Here is a 24,297-nt window from a genome sequence, read left to right as displayed (position 1 = left end):
CATGGTATGACCCCTTAAATATCCAGACTACCCTGGTTCCCTGCTGTCTCCATCTAACCTCATTTCAAATGTGGTTAACAGTGTTTTTTTGTTATAGATAAATTATTTTGGATTTTTGAAGTGGGGATGCATCAACTCAGTGGGAATTTAGCTAAAATGCTTTCAAAATGCTGTTCTTAAAAGCACACATAATCTGTGTAACTAATATCACATTGTTTATTAAATGACTTGAAATGACTTGAAACATTAATAGTAGGACTTGTGACTCGACTTGAGACTTGTTGGTGTTGACTTGTGACTCGACTTGGGACTTGAGTGCTTTTGACTTGGGACTTGACTCGGACTTGAGGACAAAGACTTGGGACTTGACTCGGACTTGCAAAACAATGACTTGGTCCCACCTCTGGTAAAAAATAATAAACCTGGTGCTTTTAAAATCCAAAACACTAGAAAGTCTCATACTATAGTGTTTAAGTAGTTAGGAGTAAGGAGGGAATTTAGGCATAGCCATGACTGTATAAGAGAACTGGACTGAGTGAGTGTGACATCACCCATAGACGACGGTAACTTCCAACCAAATAGAGTCAAAATTCTCCCTATTTTTTTGTTTTTGAACGCCGACGTGTTGGAGCCAGGTGTTGGAAGTCTTTAGGATTTTGGCTTCTTGGAGCCAGCAGGTACTTCCTGTTTGAAAAAAAAAAGAGCAATTACAATTTAAAACGACATGACATTTTCAAAACCAATACATTCAGAACAAAAAAGTGTTTCAATGCAGGGTATCGGACTATGGAATAATCTTGATAAACGAATGAAAGAGTTTAGTTCTATTATTACATAAAAAAAAAAAACTGAAAAAAACGAATATTATAGGTATTTGGTTTATTTGAAGTATTTATTATTATGTTTTATTATTTTCTTGTTGTTTTTGCTGCTCATTTCCATCTTGTTTTTGTTTTTATTTGTTGCTTTTTTCCAACCATTTGACATATTGTCATTAAGAAACAGATTTGGTTGTAAAGCTTTATTGATTTAGTGAAATGGGGCATAACTCTTCTTCTTTCTGTCCTCTTTCATTTTCTGCAAGGACAAGAGTATTATATAAGTGTTGTGTGCTACGAAAATGAAATAAATAAAATAAACCAAACGTGAGGGGGAGGTCCAATTCTCAAATACAGTCGGTGATTGTAACCAGTCAGTCAAAACTATACGTAGACGTCTTTGGTATCTCTGAAAACAAGCACTAAAATGAACTTTTAAATGGAACAAAAGTGTTCCCCGTCAGGCTGGTTAAAACCTGTTTAATGTAAAGCGTCGTCCAATCACCATCCCTGTTATCTGCTACATATGAGCCAAGTGTGTCATTACAAGCTGTACAGCTCATCCAGATTATTGTGTACACTCCTTTACTACACTGACTTCAGAAAATAAGAATTACACTGCAATTAAAACCTTTTTTTTCTTTTCTAGATTCACTCCTTTTAGGTTATCTTTATCTATATTATTACAGTCACAAAGTGTAACTTTCTCCTCATCTGTGTTTTTGCAGGTGAACTTTTTGCACAAGCACCAGTTGAGGAGTATCCAGGTATCGTAGTGGAGGCGGTCACAGATTCCAGCAGGTATTTCGTCATCCGGATAGAGGACGGGAACGGTAAGACCATCGTTTTCACAATAATGGATTTTAAAACGCTGTCAAACCTGTTTTAGGTTAAACTGCATGAGAATCAGAAAATAACTTTCTAAATTTGTTCTTGGTTCATATAATTGTCTTAATTATAATTCAGAAAAGCCCCTAAATCTCCTTTGTTTGTATGTACATTTATTTATATTATTGTGGGTTTTTTTTAGGGCGCCACGCTTTCATTGGTCTGGGCTTTGCTGATCGTGGAGACTCATTTGACTTCAATGTTGCTTTGCAGGATCACTTTAAGTAAGTCTCTGTTAAATATATTCTCAGTTCATCATCTCACATGTATTTAGTGATGTTTGAAAAAAAAAACAGCAGTTTTTATAATTGGAGCTAAATGGGAAACTATAACTGTCATTTTCATTGAGCTGACGGTAATTATCAAACATTTTTCTCACAGAAAAAAAATATGGTTAAAGTCATAATGAAAGAAAACCTCATGTTTAATTTTGTTGCATTTTTATTTAAAGAAAATATTTGTATCATATTTTATTTTGAAAGGAACTTTATGTTCTGCTGTCAAAAAAAAAAAAATTAAATAGTTTTATGGTATACGGAAACACAACATTGTCATAATTTAATTATTGTAGATATTTAGGCTGCATATTGTAAATGAATGGCCACAAAGATTAAACATTAAAGAAGATGCTAATTTTTCCTGTGAGTTTATGGCTCTCGTTGGGTTTTGTTCTGGAAAACATTGGACAGCTACTTGTCTAGAAAAGTTTCATAATGTTTCCATGATGTTACAGCTCTTTATGTTCAAGAGTGTTCATTAACCTCTGGATCTTAATTGTGTGAATACTTTAAAATGTGGCATGGGGCTGTTATATTAGCATTATGCTAGCTCATTTGGGTAACTTGGCATCTACAGAGGTTTTTTTTTATGATCATTTGGAGTTTAGCCAATATTTTATCAACATGCTAACATTTTTGGCTAATTTATTATCTCTTGGGGGTTTTAGGCTAATTTAGAGTTTAGCTTCTATGAACCCTTTCTGACCTTTCCAATTAATTTCCCATTTACCGATCTACAGAAATAACGCAATTTACTTTTTAGTAATTTGTGCAATTTACGTTTTTTGCTAATTTTCAAAAAAATTGGAGTTTAGCTAATATTTTAGCAACATGCTAACGTTTTTGGCTAATTTGCTATCTACTGAGGTTTTTATGCTAATTTAACGTTTAGCTTCAATTTCAGCAACAGGCTAATGTTTTTGACTAATTTAGTTTACTGAGGAATTTTAGACTGTTTTGGAGTTTAGCTAGTATTTAAGCAATGTGCTAGCTTTTTGGCAAATTAGGCATCTATTGATGTTTTTATGCTGATTTGGAGCTAAGCTAATATTTTAGCAACATGCTAACGTTTTTAGCTAATTTGTTATTTACTTATTTTTTTATAGGCCAATTTAGACTTTAGGTTCTATTTGGCAACAGGCTATTTTTTTGACAAATTTAGTTTATGGAGGTACTTTTGGGTGTTTTTGGATTTTAGCTAGTATTTAAGTAATGTATTAGCTTTATTGGCTGATTTGGCATCTACTAAGTTTTTTATGCTAATTTTGAGCTTACCTAATATTTTAGCGACATGCTAATGCTTTTGTCTAATTTGTCATCTACTGGGGTTTTTTAAGCTAATTTAGAGTTTAGCTTCTATTTAGCAACAGGCTAATCTTTTTGACAGCTTTAGTTTATTGAGTAATTTTAGCCTATTTTGGGATTTTAGCTAGTATTTAAGCAATGTACTAGCTTTATGGGCTAATTTGGCATCTACTAAGGTTTTTTATGCTAATTTTGAGCTTAGCTAATATATTAGCAACATGCTAATGTTTTTGGCTAATTTGTGATCTGCTGGGTTTTTTTAAGCTAATTTAGAGTTTAGCTAATATTTTAGCGACATGCTAACAGTTTTGACTAGTTTGCCATTGAATTTTAGGAGTTTAGCTAGTATTTAAGCAACGAGCTAGTTTATTTGGGCTAATTTTTTGTTTAACTCATTTTTTAAGTAACACATTACATATTTTTGCAAAATTGGCATGTATCAGGGATTTTTAAGCAATTTTACTATACATTTTTCAGAAATTTAGGTCAACTTCAACACTTTTTCATAGTTCTTTAACAATATTCTCAGCTTTTTAGCAATTTTAACATTTTGCGAATAGCTTTTGAATTTTCAGCAAATCTCTTCAGCAATTAAAGTAAATTGCATTACCACTTTCAGCAAAAAGCTTCAGCATCTTCAGCAAATACTTTCAGCAAAAAGCATCCACACTAGCTTTATCGCAGTCAATGCAACTTGTCTAGAATTTATTTGTGCTAAGACACATACACTTACAGATTGATCCAAACAGTGATAAAAAAATCAAATGTTACTGTGACCTTTTGAACTGTGTGATTGTATTATATCTTTAGCTCCATCAATAAGGCCCCTGAGGGCTGGGGGGGTTGTTTCTAACCCCCTGCTCTGGAGCTTTGACCCTGTCAATACTTCTGACGTTGGTGGAAGTCATAGACTCGCCTGATTTTACTGCATGCCGAAGGTGGAAACATCAAAGAAATAATGAAATTCTAGATGAAATTTTTAAATTAAATTAAATATTTCAAGATGTTGTAGACACTGAGGTGATTCACACTCATCTGCTCATTAAAAAAAAAAAACATGTGTAGCTGTTTTTTAATGCACTGTCCAAAAAAAAAATAATTTTTATGTTGGCAAATTTCTTTGCTGTTTTATCACAGACTGACTTCTTCTGTGGTCATTTCAAAGGTGGGTGAAACAAGAGGGAGAACTCGCAAAATTGGAGGCCAACCAAAGCAACCAGCCGAAACTGGACCTGGGCTTCAAAGAGGGTCAGACCATCAAGATCAGCATCGGGGTGAGCTGGCCGCAGAACTGGAAAACAGCAGCAGCATCGAAGAAACTCCTGTAAAAGTTATTCACCTGTTCATACAGAACATCAAGAAGAAGGATGGGGGCGGGGCTAAACCACGACCCGCGGCTGGAGGCCTGCTTCCACCTCCTCCTGGGGCAAAAGTGGGAGGTATCATGCCACCTCCTGGAGGGCATCAGCCGACCCCTCCTGCACAGGCCAACACTGGTGATTTATTCTCCTATTTTTGACATTTTTCCATGTTGTCGTTGGGACACTTGGTAACGTTTCGCCCGCCTGCAGCCGCTCTGTTAGACTTCGGCTCCCCCGGCCCCGCGGCCCCACCCAGCGCCGACCTGTGGGGAGATTTCACCGCCGCCGGATCCAAGTAAGTTCTCTACATGATGCCGCTGCCATGTTTGGCTCCATCTCATTTCATTTGTTTGGTTCCTCCCTCCATCGTCATCCTCTGTCCTCCCTCCCCCCTCCACAGCTCCAACAAAGACGCTGTCAAGTCAGGCTGGGTGCAGTTTAGCTGAGTCATAAGAAAGCGTGCACCCTCTCAGGTTCTGTACATTCCTGATCAGGACAGCCGGCACACAGACAAACAGGAAGTGTGCGGCTCGTTAGCTACACTCCCAGATTAAGAGAAGTCTGCTCAGCGACACGCTCAGTCTGGAAGAACAAACTGAATGCACACACACGTCTCTTTCATCCGCTATGCAGTCAGATCGATTTTAGAGGCTCCCAAAACAAAGACACAGATCAAAGATTGAAGGGAAAAGTTGTCTGCTGACACTAACGCGGTCAAATATTTCTCCACTAATGAAACCGGGAGTTCTTATTTCTTAACTTTTAACTTCTTCTAGATCAAATCTAATCATCTGCTCCTTGAATGATCTCATTCCACCAGCATCTCTCATCTCAACCTTTTCTTTGTCTGTTTTTATTTTGCTGTAGAGCGGCATCTTTGTTTGTTTTTGTTAGGGACGTTTCATATTTCTTGTGTTGGGAAACTTTTAAGATTTTTTGTTCATGTTTGCTGATTTGATTTGCATTAAAGCTTATAATCAAGATCTTAAAGGTTTTAAATGAAAGTGATGGGAAAAATGTTTGTTCTTAGTTTTGTTTGTCGCTGAAGCGTCGGCATCTTCAGCTGACGTGTTTACGCACGCTTGTTAGTTTGTGCCTTTTACCCCAATGAAATGTCCTCGCTCCTCCTCGCTCTAAGTGCCTTCCTGAAGACGATGAAATACATGAAATGTAAAACTGTCTTTGTAAATAAACATTATATTTCATTGGTTTGTGTTCAATTCCTTTTGTTGGTTTTTTCTGCTTTTTAACTTCACAAATATTTTATCACATTTTGCACTTTTGAAAACAGAATTTAAAAACTTTAAAATAATGTAGTTTATAAAAACGGCCAAAAAGTAAAGCCTGTAAGTGGAAAAAATATTTTTTTCTGGTTTTAGTTTTTCATATGGAAGAGGATTAAGGCCATGGAGAGAAAAAAGGGCAGATAAAATTCTGACTTTAATCTCAGAATCTGGATTTTAATCTCAAAATTCTGACTTTAACCTCATGATTCTGACTTCAAACTCAGAATTCTACCTTTTTTTTCCTCAAAATTCTGACTTTAATCTCAGAATTCTCCCTTTTTTTCAGAATCCTGACTTTAATTACAAAATTCTACCTTTTTTCCCTCAAAATTCTGACTTTAATCTCAGAATCTGGATTTTAATCTAAAAATTCTGACTTTAACCTCATGATTCTGACTTCAAACTCAGAATTCTACCTTTTTTTCCTCAAAATTCTGACTTTAATCTCAGAATTCTCCCTTTTTTCAGAATCCTGACTTTAATTACAAAATTCTACATTTTTTTCCTCAAAATTCTGACTTTAACCTCAGAATTCTACATTTTTTTTCTGAATCCTGACTTTTACACAAAATTCTGACTTTTTTCAGAATCCTGTCTTTAATCTCAGAATTCTGCCTTTTTTCCTCAAAACTCAGACTATAATCTCAGAATCTGGATTTTAATCTCAAAATTCTGACTTTAACCTCATGATTCTGACCTCAAACTCAGAATTCTACCTTTTTTTCCTCAAAATTCTGACTTTATTTCTCAACATTCAGACTATAATCTCAGAATTCTACCTTTTTTCAGAATCCTGACTTTAATTACAAAATTCTACCTTTTTTTCCTCAAAATTCTGACTTCAATCTTAGAATTCCAACTAATCTCAGAATTCCGACTAATCTCAGAATTCTACCTTTTTTCAGAATCCTGAGATTTTTTTCTCAGAATTCTAACTTTATTTCTCAAAATTCTGACTAAACTCAAAATTCTGACTTTTTTTCAGAATCCTGTCTTTAATCTCAGAATTCTACATTTTTTCCCCCCAAAATTCTGACTTTAATCTAAAAATTCTGACCTTTTTCTTAGACTTCTGACATTTCTTCCAGAATTCTGAGATCAAAGTCAGTTTTTCCATGTTTTTTTTCTTTCTCTGTGGCCCCAGTCCTCCTCTGTATTTTCATTTACACAATATATTGAGGGTGCAGCAAAAAAGTTTTTGGTCCCTTTCTATTCTGAAATATCCCTTCATAAACATTAGCAGTAAAGATATAAATGATACGGATTAGAATTGAAAATCACTGAAACACTGAGAGTAGCAGAAAAACCACAGATACAAACTCGATTATGTTAGTAAAATGTAATATAATAATTGGTAAATAAATAATTGGCAAACTGTCAGTTTCTCTTCCTGTGGTGTTTATTCTCTACTTTTTTATGAACATGTGATGCATCCAATGACAAGCTTCAACCAAATCTGGTCAATTCTCACAGTGAAAGTGTGTTGTGTTCACTAAACATATGAAACTTTTTTTTTTTTACAGTACTGCAAACAATACCTGAATAAATTAATATGACACTTATTTAGCCACAAAGAACAAAACAGTCAAAACGACCTAAAATACCAGGTTTTTATGTTTGAAATTGTTTTGGTTTGTAGACATTTTGCTTAAGATTAAAAGTGACGTTTTTGTGTCAAAATGAAACTTTTTCAGAAAAGAAATGTTTGTTCAGTTTTTCAGACACAAGAAGATTCTAAAGACTCGAGAGTCGACAACGAATAGAGTTAACTTGCAAGTAGACGGACAGACGATGGTCACATTCAGTCTGAAGACTGAAGGTCCATTTGAAAATCAGTTATATTGTTCTGGACACATTCAAGTTCAGCCTCTCCTCACTGCTGCATGTCTGTGGCCTTCGCTTCCAGAGGAGAAGTCAGAGCTGGGCTTGTTTTCAGGCTGCTGTGAGTGTGTGGGGACGGATGTCTGCATGTGGGTGTCATTTCAGAAAAACAGAGAATAAAGTGTCTGCAATTCTATCAACCAAAAAACTATGTTAATACAAAGTAAAAAAAAAAAAAACATCAGAAACATTCAGCAGGTCGACAAACTAGAATTTGGATTATATGATTTTAAAGATTTCAAATAAACTGTAAAAATTTAGAATGGAAAATATATTTTCTTAATTAAGGCATTTATCGTTTCAAATCCAAATGAATAATAAATATCTAGATTGTTTCCATTTAGGTAAAAGAGTTTCATATTGCTGCAAAGTTAGTTGAATCCTTTACGCATGGATTTGTGGACCATGTCCTGTGAGACACCAGAGAGTGAATCCTGTCTTCCTGCTTTCACCCGAGTGTGAACCAGCAGAAATAGAATTCCCTTTCTTTTCTGCATATTTAAGTTTGGCACCAGTTCAGACTCCAAACCAGTTCAGCACCTTTCCATTTTCCACCTGAGCAGCTGCATTTAAAGAGCTAGAAGAAGCTGTTGTTCTAAATCTTCAATTAGGTCTCTGGATCCAGAAATAACTCCACAGCATCACAGACTGAAGAGTCAGAATCTTTCCTACATTAGAGATTAAGTGGTCGTTATGAGCAGGAAATGTTTTCCTTTTATTTTATGCAAAAGAAAAGTATTCTTAAAGGTGATTTGAGTGACTGGACTTAAAATCCTCTCTGGTTTTTAAATCAAAATGACACCATCTCTGGAGAAATTCAGCATGCTGCCTCGTTTTCTCAAAGCAATATCTGATTAATTATTTATCTTTGATTGGAGGAAGTGAAAGGTCTGCAGAGGAATCTACTCCGTTAATTATTTGTGAAAAGTCACTCCTGAATGTTTGTCAAACTATTTTTTTGTTAGATCAAATTCTGTCCAAAAATCTCTCCTCTTCAGCAGGATCATGAGGATTGTGGACACTTGCACTGAAGGAGAAGTTGCAGTCTGTTCCTCGTCCAGCCTCTGCTGTTGTTATGGAGAGCTTTTTGTGCCACTATATTAAAAGCAAAAGTCAGTTTTGAGATCAAAATGTTCTAATTTGCAAACAAAATATAAAATGTCAGCAATAAAACGACATAATTTGCAAATGATGATATTTAATATTTGCTTTCATAAATCATATTTTTTCTTTCAAAAATTATTTTTGCATTTGCAAACTTTTTTTTTGCTTTGCAATTTTTTTTCTGCTTTCAAAAAATATGTGTGCATGTGCAAACCTCTTTTCTGCTTTCAAAAAATGTTTTTGCTTTTGTAAACTTATTTTTGCTTTCAAAAATAGTTTTGCATTTGCAAACTTTTTTCCTTTAAATAAAATTTTTGCGTTTACAATTTTTGTGGTTTCAAATTGTTTTTGCTTTTGAAATTTTTTTTTGCTTTCCAAAAATATTTTTGTGCTTGCGAACCCTTTCAACACTTTCAAAAAATATTTTTTGCGTTTGCAAACTTTTTTTCTTGGTTTCAATTTTTTTTTTTTTTGCTTTGCAATTTTTTTTCTGCTTTTAAAAAATGTTTTAGCTTTTGTAAACTTATTTTTGCTTTCAAAAATAGTTTTGCATTGGTAAACTTTTTTTTGCTTTAAAAAGTATAGCTGCATTTGCAAACTTTTTTTCCATTAAATAATATTTTTGCATTTGCAAACTTTACTTTTTGCTTTCAAATTTTATTTGCTTTTGAATTTTTTTTGCTTTCAAAAATATTTTTGTGTTTGCAAACCATTTTAACGCTTTCAAAAATTGTTTTTACTTTTTAAAACTTAGTTTTACTTTCAAAAATAGTTTTGTATTGGAAACTTTTTTTTGCTTTAAAAAGTATGTTAAAGATTTTGTGTTCGACACCTCGGGTGTTAAAAGGTTAACTAAATCTTCTCTTCCTCCTTCCTCTCTGAAGACTAGAGCGTGACTTTCTAGCTGTGTTTCTCACTTTCAGCATTTAAAGGCTAAAGAGGATGTTGAGTCACACAGCTGGTTCTCTTCCCTCACTGCCTTTGAGCAAACCGAGTCTGCACCGATGCAGAGAGGAAGTGACTCGAACGTGGTCCCTGACTTCACTTCTGTGGCTGCTTTTCATGTATGAACTTGATGGACTTTAGCAAACTAAGAAACAGGAAAATGTTTGAAGGTCCAGGAAAAATTCTCTAATTTTGCATTTGGCTCCACCAGCTGGTGAATTATAATAAGAGTTTCATTATAATTCACCAGCTGGTGGCGCCAAATGCATGCAGGACCTGAATGTTTCTGCAGCAGGACACATGCTATGTTTGAATTTCAATCATAATCCCAAACTACTAAAAAAAGTATATAATGCAGAACTATACATTATAGTGCCTGAAAGCAATTCGGACACCATACTCACTCAATTTGTTTGTAACCCTTGTGCTGTCTGAGGCATGTTTACATTAAAAGTGGGATCATCTGGACCCTTTATAATCCTCTATTATCCTCTATTATTAGAAAAATACCACTAGATCAGGGGTGTCAAACTCAATGGCACAAAATTCTAAAACACACCTTAAGCTGTGGGCCGAACAAGATAAACTTTGAATGAACACGCTAAAACTAAATCTTTAAAAATGTAACTTTTTAACATAATTATGAATATTAGAAAGGCAGGAATATTATTCCAGAATAAATTAATTTAAATCTTAAATAACTTTCAATATTTAACTTTCCATAAAAATATATTTTGTCAAAACTATACAAGTTAAAAATAAACTAAATATTAAAAGAAAAAAACACTCAAATTTCTTTACTTTTACACCATTTCATATGGAAAATTAAACTTACACACAACCCAAAATATTTTGATCTCCATAAAATATATCTTTTTAAAATGATAAAAATATAAACATGCTGCTGAACAAAACAAACAAAGCTTGGAAATTAAAAAAAAGTGCTTTTAGCAATAACAAATCATTCATTCATTTTTTTGCTGTGTGTTTTGTTGTCTGGCTGTTTTAATCTGTTAAGTGCATTTTACTGCTCATTCCTCACTATAAATGACCCCAAGCGGCATTTTGATCCGTTCGTGCATTTAAGAGTAATCTTCTAAAAACCTGAGCTGTCTGCAGCAGCCCCTCCCATTCCCATGAAAACGAGCGGTTGGAAACGTGCTGATGTAAGATCGATGCCAAATCCTCCTCCTCCAGAAAAAGTACCAGTGATGATCACCAAAAAAAAAAAAAAAAACACTTTTATTTTAGATGCAGAAAACCGTATATCCTGTCCTGTCTTCAATAAACTCCAGCTCAAATTGGTGTTTGTTACTTTAAACGCGTCGCTCCTTTAAGACCCCTCCCAACCCATAGTCAGGCACAGCCATGCAGAAGCCTCATGTTTGTGAAGAAGTTTAGTGATGGTGAGACTTACTAAACGCAGATATATCATATGTGCATCCATCTTTGAAGAAGTTTGGATTATCTTCGTGGGAGAAATACAGAGACACAGATATCTCTGGGATGACAGCATCAGGACGCAGCGGCAGGTGGAGCTTCAGGAATCGAGTCGTTTTACTTCCGGGTAGGAACAATCTCACGAAATATAACTAATATTTCATAAATGAATTGTTATTTAGTGGTCCAGAGTTAATATATGATCATTTATATGGATATAGTTCACTCTGAAAGGCTTAAGAAAATCATGGTAGGGCCCCTTTAAGGACATTTTTTTAAGTAACCATTTGTTGTCTAAAACATCATTTTTTCCTTCATACTGTCTTCTTCCTCTGGAATAAGATGTAATGCTAAAGTGCAATCGCCACCTAGTGGCCACAATGAAACACCCTCCAGGAGAAGCAGAACAATATTTACAATGTTAATGATCTGAACATTTTTGTTAGAACTTCTGCTTTTGAGAAACTAATATAATTAACTCATACATTTTACAGTATTTAAACTATCAGATTAACATAAATATATTTAAATCAAATAGTATATTATGAATGTATTTCTAAACAAATATGTATAAATAGGTAAACTCAATTGAGGAATCGAAAGAATAAATTAAAATAAAAAATCAGAATCGAATTGGTTCAGGCTCTTGTGAATCAAATCGAATTGTTTTTGTAAATTATTATCGATACCCAACCCCATTAATAATCACGGTATTTGATCCCACATTGTTGAAGTGGGCGGGGTCTGCTGCTGAGACATTGCGCGTGCGTGGTTCATTTGTCCTTTTAATGTGGCGGAGTGCACATCTCCATCCGCTCTGCTCATGTCCGGGGAGATGACTGCCACGCTGACCGCTCAAGATTGCTTTGGAGCGGGCGGAACCTCGCGGCAGCACCCGCTCCTGCCGGGTAAGAACAGAACTGGCAGAGAGATTTATGCTTTCAAAATGTAAGTCTCTAAACTTCGGAGAAGTCTCCAGCGACAACAGGAAAAGTTGCCAGATTTGTGGCTTTTAAGAAAACAAGACGACGCGGGGGGGTTGAAGAGTCGCCAAATGTCTCGAGAAAGTCGCGGAGTTAGCTAACGGACGTATGTGGAGGCGCGCGCGCGCAGGGGGCGGCTCTCTGTAATTCTGCTAATCTTCAGTCTGTCTTCAATCCAGGCCGGAGGAGGAGGCGGGAAGCGCGCGCTCACCTCCTCCTCGACTACCACTACTTTGTGGAGACAAAACCATTAATAACCATTCTTAAAATGACAGACTCGTTTACTGAACGCCGGTAAAACGAAGAGACAGACAAGCAGCAGCGGCGCAGCAGGTGAGGACGGTTCATGTCCTCGGAGTTAATCCTATTTCCCCGGAGGGTTTTAGGCAGCGGCCGCCGGGAAGGCGATGAGCGCTGCGGAAAACTTAGACAGCGACCACAGCAAGCTGGAGTCAGTGATCCGGGTGAGGCTGATGGCAGTCCTGTATGTTAGGCTGGAGGGCGGTGATGTGTGTGAATTAACATGCGATATATATGCGACATATTGGTGTAGATGTCTGCTTTTCTTCCGCAGAGGCTGGAGGAAAGTGTTCTGTCTGAAGAGAAGAGGTTGACGGTTCGAGGCCCTTCACCCGATGACCCCCCTGCATGTCTGCCTGCAAGAGTCCGAGAGATTGTCACGAAGAACCTCAGTGACTGCAGTGAGTGCTCTGCCTCACGGTGAAGCAGTTTGGCCGAATAACTTGCCTGATGTGTGTCTGTGCTGCGTGGAAGCAGCAGGGGAGATGTCCTCGCTCATGTCCCTCCAGGAGGAGAACCGGGTGCTCCAGGGGGAGCTGGCCAGGCTGGAGGACCTGCTGGCGCACAGCAGAGCCGACCGGGACGAGCTCGCCATCAAGTACGGGGCGATCAGTGAACGGGTACGACAGAACTGCAGACCAAAACTGATCAAGAAAGCTCAATATCACTGAATTTAAACAAGTTTATGAGAATAGTCAGTTTATTTTGACCTCATCAGGTGTTAAAAAACTTATCTGGCACTTTCTCGTTTTGCCATCGTAGTGTTTTCTGGGCCCCTCTTTGTCTGTGATTTGCAAGTTTCCCAGGTGATGGGGGGCTGGAATGAACTGAAGTGGAATGTTGCCATGGCATCTGTCGCCATGGGTGACCGTAAACAGAGGCTTCAGTACAGAGGAAAAATGGGGTGTTGGTGGGGTGGTCATCACAACTCATATCATGCAGAACATAATGATGCACACCATAGGACAATAAAGATAATAACAAAACATTGTTAGATACTTTGAGGGGGTGTTAAGTGTCTGGCCTCCATCGTTATGATATCCGTCATTGAACAGCCTTCAGAAACGGCAACGTTTTCACTTCATGAAAGAGCTCAGTTGTTCCAGGAACACGTGTGGATAGCTGCTATAGTTGGATTTACAAAAATAATAATTTCAACAAATCAAACTTCACTTATAAGGTGCAAAATCCATTCTTAAAATCCATTGGATTTTCATAAATAAGCATAAAATTTGGGGGATTTTCATTGAACTTTTAATTGAAGAATTTATGATTTATTGTAATAAAAGTTTCTCTTTTATTTAGTTGAAATCCCTTGTGCAAAATTATTATTAGTTATTTTTTAATATCTAGGAATATTGGAAATTAAAATGGAAGATTTGACCGCTAGCGTGTCATTGGGTCATTGAAGTGCAAAGACTATGGAGTCATCCAGCAGCTCATCTTTTGCTTGCCTTACTTCTGGTACATCATGTAGAACAGGAATTTAATGTTTGAAAGAAGAATTCCGCCGTAAAGAGGAAAACAGAATTGCTAGCTTAGCGCTATACTGGTGCTTTCTAATGTCGTCATCACAACTGGTGGCTACAGCAACTCCCCAACCATCCCGTTCCATTTTTCAGTGGACCTACATCAGATGAGGGCCCTCAAGAGGTATAGGTCACTGTTTATTAGGCCCATTTTACAATGGAAACGCTCAAAATACCGGACCGGACCGCTCAGTGAAAACGAGGCTTGAGAGAACTGGACTGGGCGAGTGTGACATCATCCATAGAAAATGCTTACTCACTTCCTGCTCCAGCAAAAGGAAGCCAATTGAGTCGCCATTTTTTTTGCAATATGAACGTCGCCATGTTGGAGCCAGACAATACTGATTGGTCCAATTTGGTCTAAGTCTTGTTTCTATGGAAACCACTGTTGCCAATCAGGAATAAGATTGTTGGAAGTCCACACCCCTTCCACTGAGAACGGCTCGGGAGATTCTCTTAATCAAAAGTTTGAGGTGGGGCCAGAAGGAACCACATGCTTTTAATGTGGCATCTGATTGGTCAGTTTATAACAGGGATCTCAAACTGGCGGCCCGCAGGCCATTTGCGGCCCCCAAGTTGATATTTTGCGGCCCCCGCCTCAATATGAAAGTTGAATGTCTTCTAAGCAATATCTTCTGCGTGTCCACGCTTCTTTGATGGTAGCTTTGTATTTGCTTTGTGATGTTTCAGCTTACTTTATTCTTAAAACTTTGCATTTGCTTTTGTCGTGGGATCTGGTTGTCAGAAAAGTCCTTAGCAACAGTTGCTAGCATCGTTAGCTCCTGTCCTTTCAGAGTGTCGTCAGAATAGTCCTTAGCAACAGTTGCTAGCGTCGTCAGCTCCTGCCGTTTCACAGGACATGCAGAAGATATTACTTAGTAGTACATGGACATGAACAAATGTTCAATAAACTTGTTAAGTAGACATAGTCAATGGACCAAAGATATAGTCGACGCAAAAGCATATTTTTGGCCCAAATGGAACCCCGTACGGCTCAGCCTCAGCCAGACTCCGCCTTCAGTGGCCCCAAGGGAAATTGAGTTTGAGGACCCTTGTTTATAACTTAAATAACTTTTGATCTCTGTCTGCAAGTGGATCCATCAGAATGTAGCAGAGCAAGAAGCTTGTGGTTTGGCATTGTAGGTTCTATGTAACATCTATAAGCTTTTTTTTAATTTGCACTTTTTTCATCTGCTCCTGATTCACAATTTGAATAAAGAAATACTCAGAAATGTAGTTTTGACTTTAATTTTCTTTATTTATGTCCTCCATCATCAGAAAAACGCCACAAGAACAAGAAAAAAACAACAAAAACACAATTTTTTTAAATCTCCGCTGGTCTTTAAATCATCTTAATGTAAAGTCTCCTCCTTCTTTTTTTCTGTTTTCAATGAAAAACACAGCTTGAACAGACGTTACGCTCAGAAACGGGGGAGGAAGAGCACGACTCGCAGGCGTCCCGCAGCCTGGCTCAGCAGAATGTGGATTTGCGCAGACGGTTGGATGAGGAACAAGCCGCATACAGGCGCAAGCTCACGGCGTACCAAGAAGGCCAGCAGAGGCAGGCGCAGCTTGTGCAGAAGCTTCAAGCCAAGGTACGAAGGTTTTGTTCATGTTTTGATCACAGTGGAGTCCACTGATCAGCATCAACCTGTCTTGCTACATCAGGTGCTTCAGTACAAAAAGAGATGTGGGGATTTGGAGCAGACGCTGCAGGAGAAGTCCTCTGAGTTAGAGAGATGCAGTGTAGGTACAAATGGCTTTTTCATTCATTTTCGACTTACTTCAGTACCAGTTTCTTACAAAAATGTTGTTTTTTCAGGAGCACAGTGAAACATCTAACGGTCGCCATCAGGAGGATTCGAACAGCAGTTTGGAGGATGCTTTAATCCGCCTCGAGGAGGAGCAACAGAGGTGATGCATCACTCCAACAGTATTTATCTGGGCTCACATCTGCACAAAGATTGTGTTTACTTGATTTTTCTGTATTTCCAAACCTCTACGAGTCATTATTTTAAGTAAATAAGTAAGCATTTGTGAATTTTCTTTAACTATTTTTTAAGTACTGTTATGAGGTGTTTGGATTCCAGGAGCAGCAGCTTGGCTGCAGTGAATGCGATGCTAAGGGAGCAGTTGGAGCAGGCCGGTTTGGCCAACGAGGCTCTGAGCCGGGACATCCGCAGGCTCACCGCTGATTGGACAAAAGCCAGAGAGGAGCTAGAACAAAAGGAGTCAGACTGGAGGAGAGAAGAAGAGGTGGGATCGCAATTCTCAAACTTTGCAGAGACTGTGTTGAAGAGAACAGGAATCCATGATTGATTACGTTTATCTATGGGTCAGTCTTTCCACAGCTACTTCAGTAGCGAGCACAGTCGACTGCTGACGCTGTGGCGACAAGTGGTGGGGTTCAGGAGGCACGTCTGTGAGATGAAGAGCAGCGCTGAGAGGTGATCCAGTCTGCTTGAATCTAGATCTGATTGTCTTCACTTTACTCACTCCTCTGTGTCTCCCTGATCTCAGAGACTTGTCAGACATGCGAAGCGAGCTGGTTCGGATGTCCCACTCGGTACAGGTGTCCTGCACGGGTCTGTCTGCTGTGCTGCGCAGTCAGGAGGGAGGTACAGCTCTGGTCCTGGAGCAGGAGAGAGCTCTGAGGGTTCAGCTGGAGCAACAGCTGAGAGATCAAGTCAAAGAGACGATGAGCCTTCAGAGCAGAGCTGATGCAGAGAAAAGTGAGCTCAGCCTCAGGTCAGTGAAACATCCTGCAGTTTGTTTATGGTGTCTGTATGTCAAACTTTGAGGGTGAAGAACAAGCTTAACTAGAAAAGTTGCATTTCCTGCGATAATGCTAGTGTGAATGCTTTTTGCAAAAATTGGTAGATGAAGATGCTGCAGCTATTTGCTCAAAAAGGTGATGCAATTTACTTTAATTGCTGAAGGGATTTGCTGAAAATGCAAAAGCTATTTGCATAATGTTAAATTTGCTAAAAGACTGGAAATTTCATTAAAGAACCATGAAAGAGTGCAGAAGTTGACATGAACTTCTGAAAATGTTGTAGTAATATTGCTTAAAAATCCCTAATACATGCCAATTTTGCAAAAATATTTAGTCTGTTGCTTAAATATGAGCTAAACTCCAAATTAGCCCAAAAAGCTTAGTAGAGTACAATACTAACTTGTTGCTTCATTACAAACTAAACTCCAAATTCCTCATTAAACTAAATTAGTCAAAAACGTTAGCCTGTTGCTAAAATAAAAGCTAAATTCTAAAAAAACCTCAGTAGAAAACAAGTTAGCCAAAAACTTGGCATGTTGCTAAAAAAATTAGCTAAACTCCAAACTAGCATAAAAAAGCATAAGTAATAGCGAAATTAGCCAAAAAAGCTAGTACACATCGCTTAAATCAGGGGTCTCAAACTCAATTCAGCCGGGGGCCACTGGAGGCGGAGTCTAGGTGAGGCCGGGCCGCATCAGGATTTCCACAAGAAAAACACTGATAAAACATTACAGTGTTCTTAGATATCTTTATTTTTTTACACAAAATAATGAATAAATAATGAACGTCATGTATAGATCTTTGTGTGTGTTGATTTATACATTAAAAAAGGGTATTTCAGTTTCTGAAATGGTTTATATTGAAGATTGAACTTAAGATATATTGCTAGGGGGTAGGATTGAAAAAGTTTTTTAAACTTTTTCCTATTCCATTTCGAACTACATAATAGAGGTGTAAAAATAAAATTCACAGACACGCGCACGCAGGTGCGAGCCGAGCTCAGGGTCACATGGTTGACAGGATCCCCGCGCGGGGAAAGTGGGCAAGCTACAGGTTTGAGGCTCGGAGCTTGTTGAGCTTTGATTTAATAGTAACAGCTGGCACGTCAAAACACGTATTCCTCGACATCATATGTGTATTCATTCTAAGAGAGACATCCACAGACGGAGCTGGTAGCTCCTCCTACACGCGGCGCGGCGACAGAAACACATTTTTTGACAAGCCGCCAGCAGCAAATTCCCCGTGCGGGGCATTCGAATTTGTCACGCGAATCGCGTTCGGTGCTTCATGGCTCCTCCTCTGCCCAGCTGACTGGAGGAATGAATGAATGAGTGAGGAGGTACTGGACAGGCCGCCGATGTCCCGCCTCCAGAGTCATGTGATTGGTTCGTTCAGCTCTGCACACAACGACTGTCATTCATATCAGACTTGCGAGCCGCACGAACAGTAATCTTTCATATGAAGACGCGGGCCGCAAGTCATCATCCCGGGGGCACGAGTTTGAGACCCCTGGCTTAAATACTGGCTAAACTCCAAAGTCGCCTAAAATTCTTCAGTAAACTAAATTAGTCAAAAAATTAACCTGTTGCTAAAATAGAAGCTAAACTCTAAATTAGCTTATAAAAACCTCCAGTAGATAACAAATAATCCAAAATTGTTAGCATGTTTCTAAAGTATTAGTTTCTCAATATTAGCATCAAAAACCTTAGGAGATGCCAAATTGACCCATAAAGCTAGTTCATTGTTTAAACATTAGCTAAAATCCTAAAATTCCTCAATAAGCTAAATTTGTTAAAAAGATTAGCCTGTTGCTAAATAGAGGCTAATTTATTTAAAAAGTTGAAACTTTTGCTCATTTTCTCATTCATTTCATATATTTTGCTCAATATTTAAAAAAAACTATAAAGTTTATGAACACCAAAAATACAAGCAGTAATGTCCTGAACGAGCTGAACGTTTTTATACCAAGATTGCTGAAATCGCGAAATGTGTAATTGAGTTTTTTTGTGCAGAAAAACATACAGAAGAAGCAGGAGAATCACTATATTGTAAATGCTTTGTAAGCATTCGCACAATGATGCAAAAACCTTTATCAAATCTGGGCTAAATAAACTTCCTAGTTTCCGTTGCTTCTGAGAGTTTTAAAAATGTGTCAAATACATTTTCAGAGAATTTCAGCTCATCCAGTTTGTTTTTGTTTAGGCTTTCTGAAGCGTCGCAAGAAAACGAGAGACTAAAAAGTCAAATGGAAGAGAGAGACGGAGAGATTACCAGTCTGAGCAGGAGGCTCGAGGTGAGAGGTCGGCCGTGAGGCGGTCCTCACATCTTCGCACATGCTCCTCATTTTGCACATTTCCCGTCAGGAGCAGAGCCGGAGCGATGAGACGGACTCCCAGCTGCTGAAGGCTCATAGCAACTCTCTGCTGGACACGCTGAGGGACATCGCTCAGGTACACAAACACACTTAATGACAACCACACAACCAGCAGGGTGGACTTCATGCTGAATTCCCTCCACAGACAGTTCTGTCTGACGGAGAGTCGTCGTCGGAGGCTGATCGGGACAACTCGGCTGCTCTGCTGCAGGCGCTGATCCGTGACTCCTCCCCTCATTGCTCGTCCCAAGCAGCCTCCTTGTTGTCACCTCTCCCGGAAGCGGCGCTGTCTGCGCTCCGATCTGCAGTCACAAACATGATGCTGCAGCTGCAGGTGAAACGGCGGCATACAATCCCAGAGAAACGTTGTTTTATGATGGTGCACAAAAGCTGACAGTCAGATTTAAAGAGGTCATACCATTATTTTCTTTAGTCTTTCAGAGTAAACTATATCCAGAAAAATTGTCATATATTACCTTTGGAACACTAAAAAGCATTATTTATGAAATATGAGTTATTTTTGTGAACTACTTTCGCAAACAAAAGTCAAAGGGTTCGATCTCTGAGGCTCCGCCTTTCTCTCCTTGAGGGTGCCGCCCATTTCATGACGTCAACCTTGAGCTGGCCTCGGGCGCGTGTCACCCACAAAAAAAACAAATCCTCCCATAATTTTAAAAATATTGATGTACTTACAGTGCCACCTGGGCGTTTATCCCCAAAATTTGGCAGAGACAGAATGGTGATGGCTAATGGGTTTATTTTGTGGTGAAATTTGGTCAAAAAATGCAGACAACATGAGATGAACATTTCAGGATTTATTGAAATTAAAACATTGTTCTGATTAGCACTGACTGTGTGAATGTTTCTTTTCTCTTTGAAGCATCTCTGTATCAAAAATCCTATTCACGCGTACTTATCTGCCTTTGCTCTATAATACACGTTTAAACAAGTTCTCCCAGTCACTCGCTTTTTCCACCAGTAAATAGTCTTCTCCCTCTCTTTACCAGGAAATATTTGTCTTCTCGGTTTCTCCACCAGGAAATAGTCGTCTCTCTCTCTCCACCAGGAAATAGTCTGCTCGCTTTTTCCACTAGGAAATAGTCTGCTCGCTTTTTCCATCAGGAAATAGTCTTCTCCTTCTCTTCACCAGGAAATAGTCTGCTCGCTTTTTCCATCAGGAAATAGTCTTCTCCTTCTCTTCACCAGGAAATAGTCTGCTCGCTTTTTCCACCAGGAAATAGTCTGCTCCCTCTCTTTACCAGGAAATAGTCTTTTCCCTCTCTCCACCAGGAAATAGTCTGCTCGCTTTTTCCATCAGGAAATAGTCTTCTCCTTCTCTTCACCAGGAAATGGTCTGCTCGCTTTTTCCACCAGGAAATAGTCTGCTCGCTTTTTCCACCAGGAAATAGTCTGCTCCCTCTCTTCACCAGGAAATAGTCTTTTCCCTCTCTCCACCAGGAAATAGTCTGCTCGCTTTCTCCACCAGGAAATAGTCTTTTCCCTCTCGCCACCAGGAAATGGTCTGCTCGCTTTTTCCACCAGGCAATAGTCTGCTCCCTCTCTTCACCAGGAAATAGTCTTTTCCCTCTCTCCACCAGGAAATAGTCTTTTCCCTTTCTCCACCAGGAAATAGTCTGCTTGCTTTTTCCACCAGGAAATAATAGTCTTCTCGGTTTCTCCACCAGGAAATAGTCTTCACCCTCTCTTAACCAGGAAATAGTCTGCTCCCTCTGTCCAACAGTGGCTCGATCCCGAGGCCTACTCTAGGATGACGTCATGAAATGGGCGGGACTCAGATGGAGCGAAAGGCGGATCTTTAGAGATCCAATTGTCTTACTTCAGAGTAGGAAAATATCTCATGAAAATCATTGATATTTCATTAAAAACTGTGTTCTTTAGTGTTCTACAGGTAATATTATCATATGGATATAGGTTTCTCTGAAAGGCCTAGAATAGCATGAAATAGGCCATTTAAAAATAAAAATTCACTGCCAGCATCCAATGGCTGTTTGTCTCTCAGTTTCTGGTTTGATAATTTTCAGGATGTTCGAGGTCGTCTGCTCTCTGCACAGTCCTCTGTGCAGCAGTTTCGCAAGCAGCTGTCAGACAGTGACTCCTGTAAAAGAGATGCAGAACAACGAAACCAAGCTCTGCAGCGAGACAAGGATGCTGCTCTCAGAGAGCGGGAAACTGCTCAGAGGGAGAAGGATCGTCTGAAGCAGGAGAGAGACAAGCTGGCCAGGTCTGTAGAGCTCTCCTCTGCCTGCTCACCCCACGCTGCACTATATTTTACTGTGATGTCGCCCACCTCCAGCGAGAAGGCGAACCTGGAGAAGGCGGTTCAGGCGGCGCAGAGCAGCAGGCAGATGCTGCAGATGGACTACGAGAAGCTCCAGCTGGCTGTGGCTTCAGCCCAGCGAGAACGAGACAGTGAGAGGGAGGAGAAGGAGGCTGCTCTCCACGACAGGGAGCGCTGGAAGACGGAGATTCAGAGGATGTAAGCAGTTTAATTGATGCTGATTAAATAAATGAGATATGGACACTAATCCACAGAGTTTAGTGCAGTCAGCACAGACTCTGGTAAGGCTCTTGGGGATCTAACTGAGCTTCTGTCTACATGATGCATCTTTTTCTAAATTTTCAGCTGTTCTGATCTATTAAAACATGCAGATTCTTTGGAGAAAACAGAGTTTTGGTCTTTTACTCTGGGGAGGTATTGAAAACTGCTACAAAAAAGTTAAAAAAATTAAAGCCTCTCCAGGATAAATGTCATTTATTTTACACTAAAACATAACTGAGAACGCACGATTTTGCATCTGTTTTAGTTTTGAAAAAATATAAACTGATTTTTCTTCCTAAATGAGCATTTTGTTTGTTCCTTTCTTCCTTCCTTGCTTCCTTTATTTCTTCCTTCCTTTATTCCTTCCTTCCGTCCTACTTCCCTCCTTCCTTTATTCCTTTCCTCTTTTCTTCCTTCCATCCTTCCTTTCTTCCTTCCTTCGATTCTTCCTTTCTTCTTTTTTCCCTGCATTCTTTCTTCTTTTCTTTTCCTCTTTTCTTCCTTCCGTTACTCCTATTTTTCTTCCTTCCTTGCTTCTATCCTTCCTTTCCCCCTTTTCTTTCTTTCTTCCTTCTATCCTTTCTTCCTACCTTCCTTACTTCCCTTATTCCTTTATTCTTTCCTTCCTTTCTTCTTTTACTCTTTTCTTTTTGTCCTCCTTTTTTTCCTTCCTTCCTTTATTCCTTTCTTCCTTACTTCCTTCCTACTTCACTACTTTATTCCTTTTTTCCTTCCTCCCTTCCTTCCTTCCATCCTTTCTTTCTTTCTTCCTTTCCTTCTTTTCTTTTCCTCTTTGCTTCCTTCTATCCTTTCTTCCTTCCTTCCTTACTTCCCTTATTCCTTTATTCTTTTACTGTTTTCTTTTTGTCCTCCTTTTTTTCCTTCCTTCCTTCCTACTTCACTACTTTATTCATTTTTTCCTTCCTCCCTTTCTTCCTTCCATCCTTCCTTTCTTCTTTTCTTTTCCTCTTTGCTTCCTTCTATCCTTTCTTTCTTCCTTCCTTTCTTCCTTCCATCCTTCCTTTCTTCCTTCATTCCTTCTTTTCTTCTTTTACTCTTTTCTTTCTGTCCTCCTTCCTTCCTTACTTTTTTCATTCATTCGTTCACTCATTGGATTGATGGATGGATTGATGGATGGATTGTATGGACGTGTTACCTGAACACAGACAGAAGCAGTGGGATCAGAGTGAGAGTCGAGTCTCGGCTCAACGCGGAGAACTTTCTGCAGTGAGAGAAACTCACCAGCAGGGGGAGGTGGAGAGGCAGCTGCTGGAGCGAGAGAACGTCCAACTTTCTGAAGCTCTTGCTCGGGTGAGAAAAGGGTGGATTTGTAGTTATTTTAGATTTTTTAAGCTGTACTCTTGGGCTCAATGCCACCCAGATTTGATCCAGGTCTATCCTGCAGGCGGCAAGCGCCAACAAAGAGCTGTCTCTGCATCTGAGCAAGCTGCAGTATGAGGATGCAGCTCTCAGAGACTCTCTTACAAAGATGGGAAACCTCAATGAGGGTCTGGTCCAAGACAAAGTCGACCTCAACAAGTATATTCTGCAGGTGATAAACTCTGCTCCTCTAAATGAATGCATTCTCAAAGCATGTGTATTTTACATCATTGTTTTGAAGCAGAATTGCAAATAAAAGCTCAGAATTTAATTAAATGAAGAGTTTAAAAGCATAAAATTGAAAATTAAACCATAGTTAGGTAATTATTTCACTCTTGTTTGTTGGTAAAAATAAGGAGATTTGTGCTTTTTTTTCATACAAAATCTTAAAAAATGGCTTTATATAAAAACAGGTTCTGTTGTCGTAAAGTGTTACTTCTGTCTCCAAGCTTGAGGAGGAGAAGAGTCTCCTGCAGGCTCAGAAACGGGAGGCAGAGCAGGAGAAACTGACCATCAGGGACGAGCTGGTCCGGCAGGAGCAGGACAAGCTGGAGCTGGAGTCTTCCCGCGTCACTCTGCAGCAGTCTCTGCAGGACGCCGAGTTAAGCCGGGCCGGCATGGAGGCAGAACTGCAGAACCTCCGGGCTGAAAGACTCAAGCTACAGGAAAAGGTTACCCAGGTACTCGACGGAACCGGATTTCTAGAGCTTTACTGTATAAATGTTTAGTAAGCATTCACACATTCATTCTCCTGCTCCTTTCTCTGTTTTTTGGCACAAAAAACTCAGTCACACTTTGACGGATTTCTTGGTATCAAAACGATCATCTCATTCAGGACATTACTGTTTGTATTTTTGGTATTCATAAACTTTGAAATATTAAGCAAAATATACCCAATAGAAAATGAATGAGAAAGTCTTAAAATCTCAAAATTTTAGGTAGATTAACAACAAACATTTAAATATATGTTTTCATCTTTTATAATCATTTAAAATAAATTTAGAGTTTAGCTTTTATTTTAGCAACAGGTTAACGTTTTTAACAAATTAAGTTTAGTGAGGAATTTTAGGCTATTTTGGAGTTTAGCTA

General features: G+C 38.9%; 2 protein-coding genes across 5 annotated transcripts in view; both read left to right on the top strand.

The window, feature by feature from the left end:
- necap2 (NECAP endocytosis associated 2) overlaps window positions 1-5,858 on the top strand; it is an 8,444-nt gene extending 2,586 nt beyond the window's left edge. Inside the window, exons 3-8 of the mRNA XM_024271170.2 lie at window positions 1,547-1,651; window positions 1,849-1,930; window positions 4,455-4,563; window positions 4,641-4,785; window positions 4,861-4,945; window positions 5,051-5,858. Of these exons, the coding sequence (XP_024126938.1) occupies window positions 1,547-1,651; window positions 1,849-1,930; window positions 4,455-4,563; window positions 4,641-4,785; window positions 4,861-4,945; window positions 5,051-5,096 (572 nt within the window). The 3' untranslated portion in view covers window positions 5,097-5,858. The remainder of the gene's footprint in view (window positions 1-1,546; window positions 1,652-1,848; window positions 1,931-4,454; window positions 4,564-4,640; window positions 4,786-4,860; window positions 4,946-5,050) is intronic.
- A 6,210-nt stretch (window positions 5,859-12,068) lies between these two features.
- Window positions 12,069-24,297, top strand: part of LOC112145237 (rootletin) — a 32,587-nt gene continuing 20,358 nt past the window's right edge. The window contains exons 1-17 of one of the 4 annotated variants that reach the window (XM_024270366.2): window positions 12,069-12,214; window positions 12,864-12,990; window positions 13,067-13,209; window positions 15,522-15,713; window positions 15,787-15,864; window positions 15,941-16,032; window positions 16,209-16,374; window positions 16,459-16,565; window positions 16,639-16,866; window positions 19,097-19,187; window positions 19,258-19,344; window positions 19,414-19,602; window positions 21,311-21,510; window positions 21,583-21,765; window positions 22,995-23,139; window positions 23,234-23,380; window positions 23,658-23,888. In XM_024270366.2, coding sequence (XP_024126134.1) covers window positions 13,075-13,209; window positions 15,522-15,713; window positions 15,787-15,864; window positions 15,941-16,032; window positions 16,209-16,374; window positions 16,459-16,565; window positions 16,639-16,866; window positions 19,097-19,187; window positions 19,258-19,344; window positions 19,414-19,602; window positions 21,311-21,510; window positions 21,583-21,765; window positions 22,995-23,139; window positions 23,234-23,380; window positions 23,658-23,888 — 2,271 coding nt within the window. In that variant the 5' untranslated portion in view covers window positions 12,069-12,214; window positions 12,864-12,990; window positions 13,067-13,074. Of the gene's footprint in view, window positions 12,215-12,323; window positions 12,754-12,863; window positions 12,991-13,066; window positions 13,210-15,521; window positions 15,714-15,786; window positions 15,865-15,940; window positions 16,033-16,208; window positions 16,375-16,458; window positions 16,566-16,638; window positions 16,867-19,096; window positions 19,188-19,257; window positions 19,345-19,413; window positions 19,603-21,310; window positions 21,511-21,582; window positions 21,766-22,994; window positions 23,140-23,233; window positions 23,381-23,657; window positions 23,889-24,297 lie in introns of those variants that run through there. The other 3 variants (XR_002919040.1, XM_024270365.1, XM_024270364.2) reach the window with 3 other exon arrangements.

Source organism: Oryzias melastigma, linkage group LG5 (genome assembly GCF_002922805.2).
Source record: "Oryzias melastigma strain HK-1 linkage group LG5, ASM292280v2, whole genome shotgun sequence".
Taxonomy (NCBI): domain Eukaryota; kingdom Metazoa; phylum Chordata; class Actinopteri; order Beloniformes; family Adrianichthyidae; genus Oryzias; species Oryzias melastigma.
Note: the sequence above shows the minus strand (reverse complement) of the source record. Positions and strands in the feature narration are given on the sequence as shown.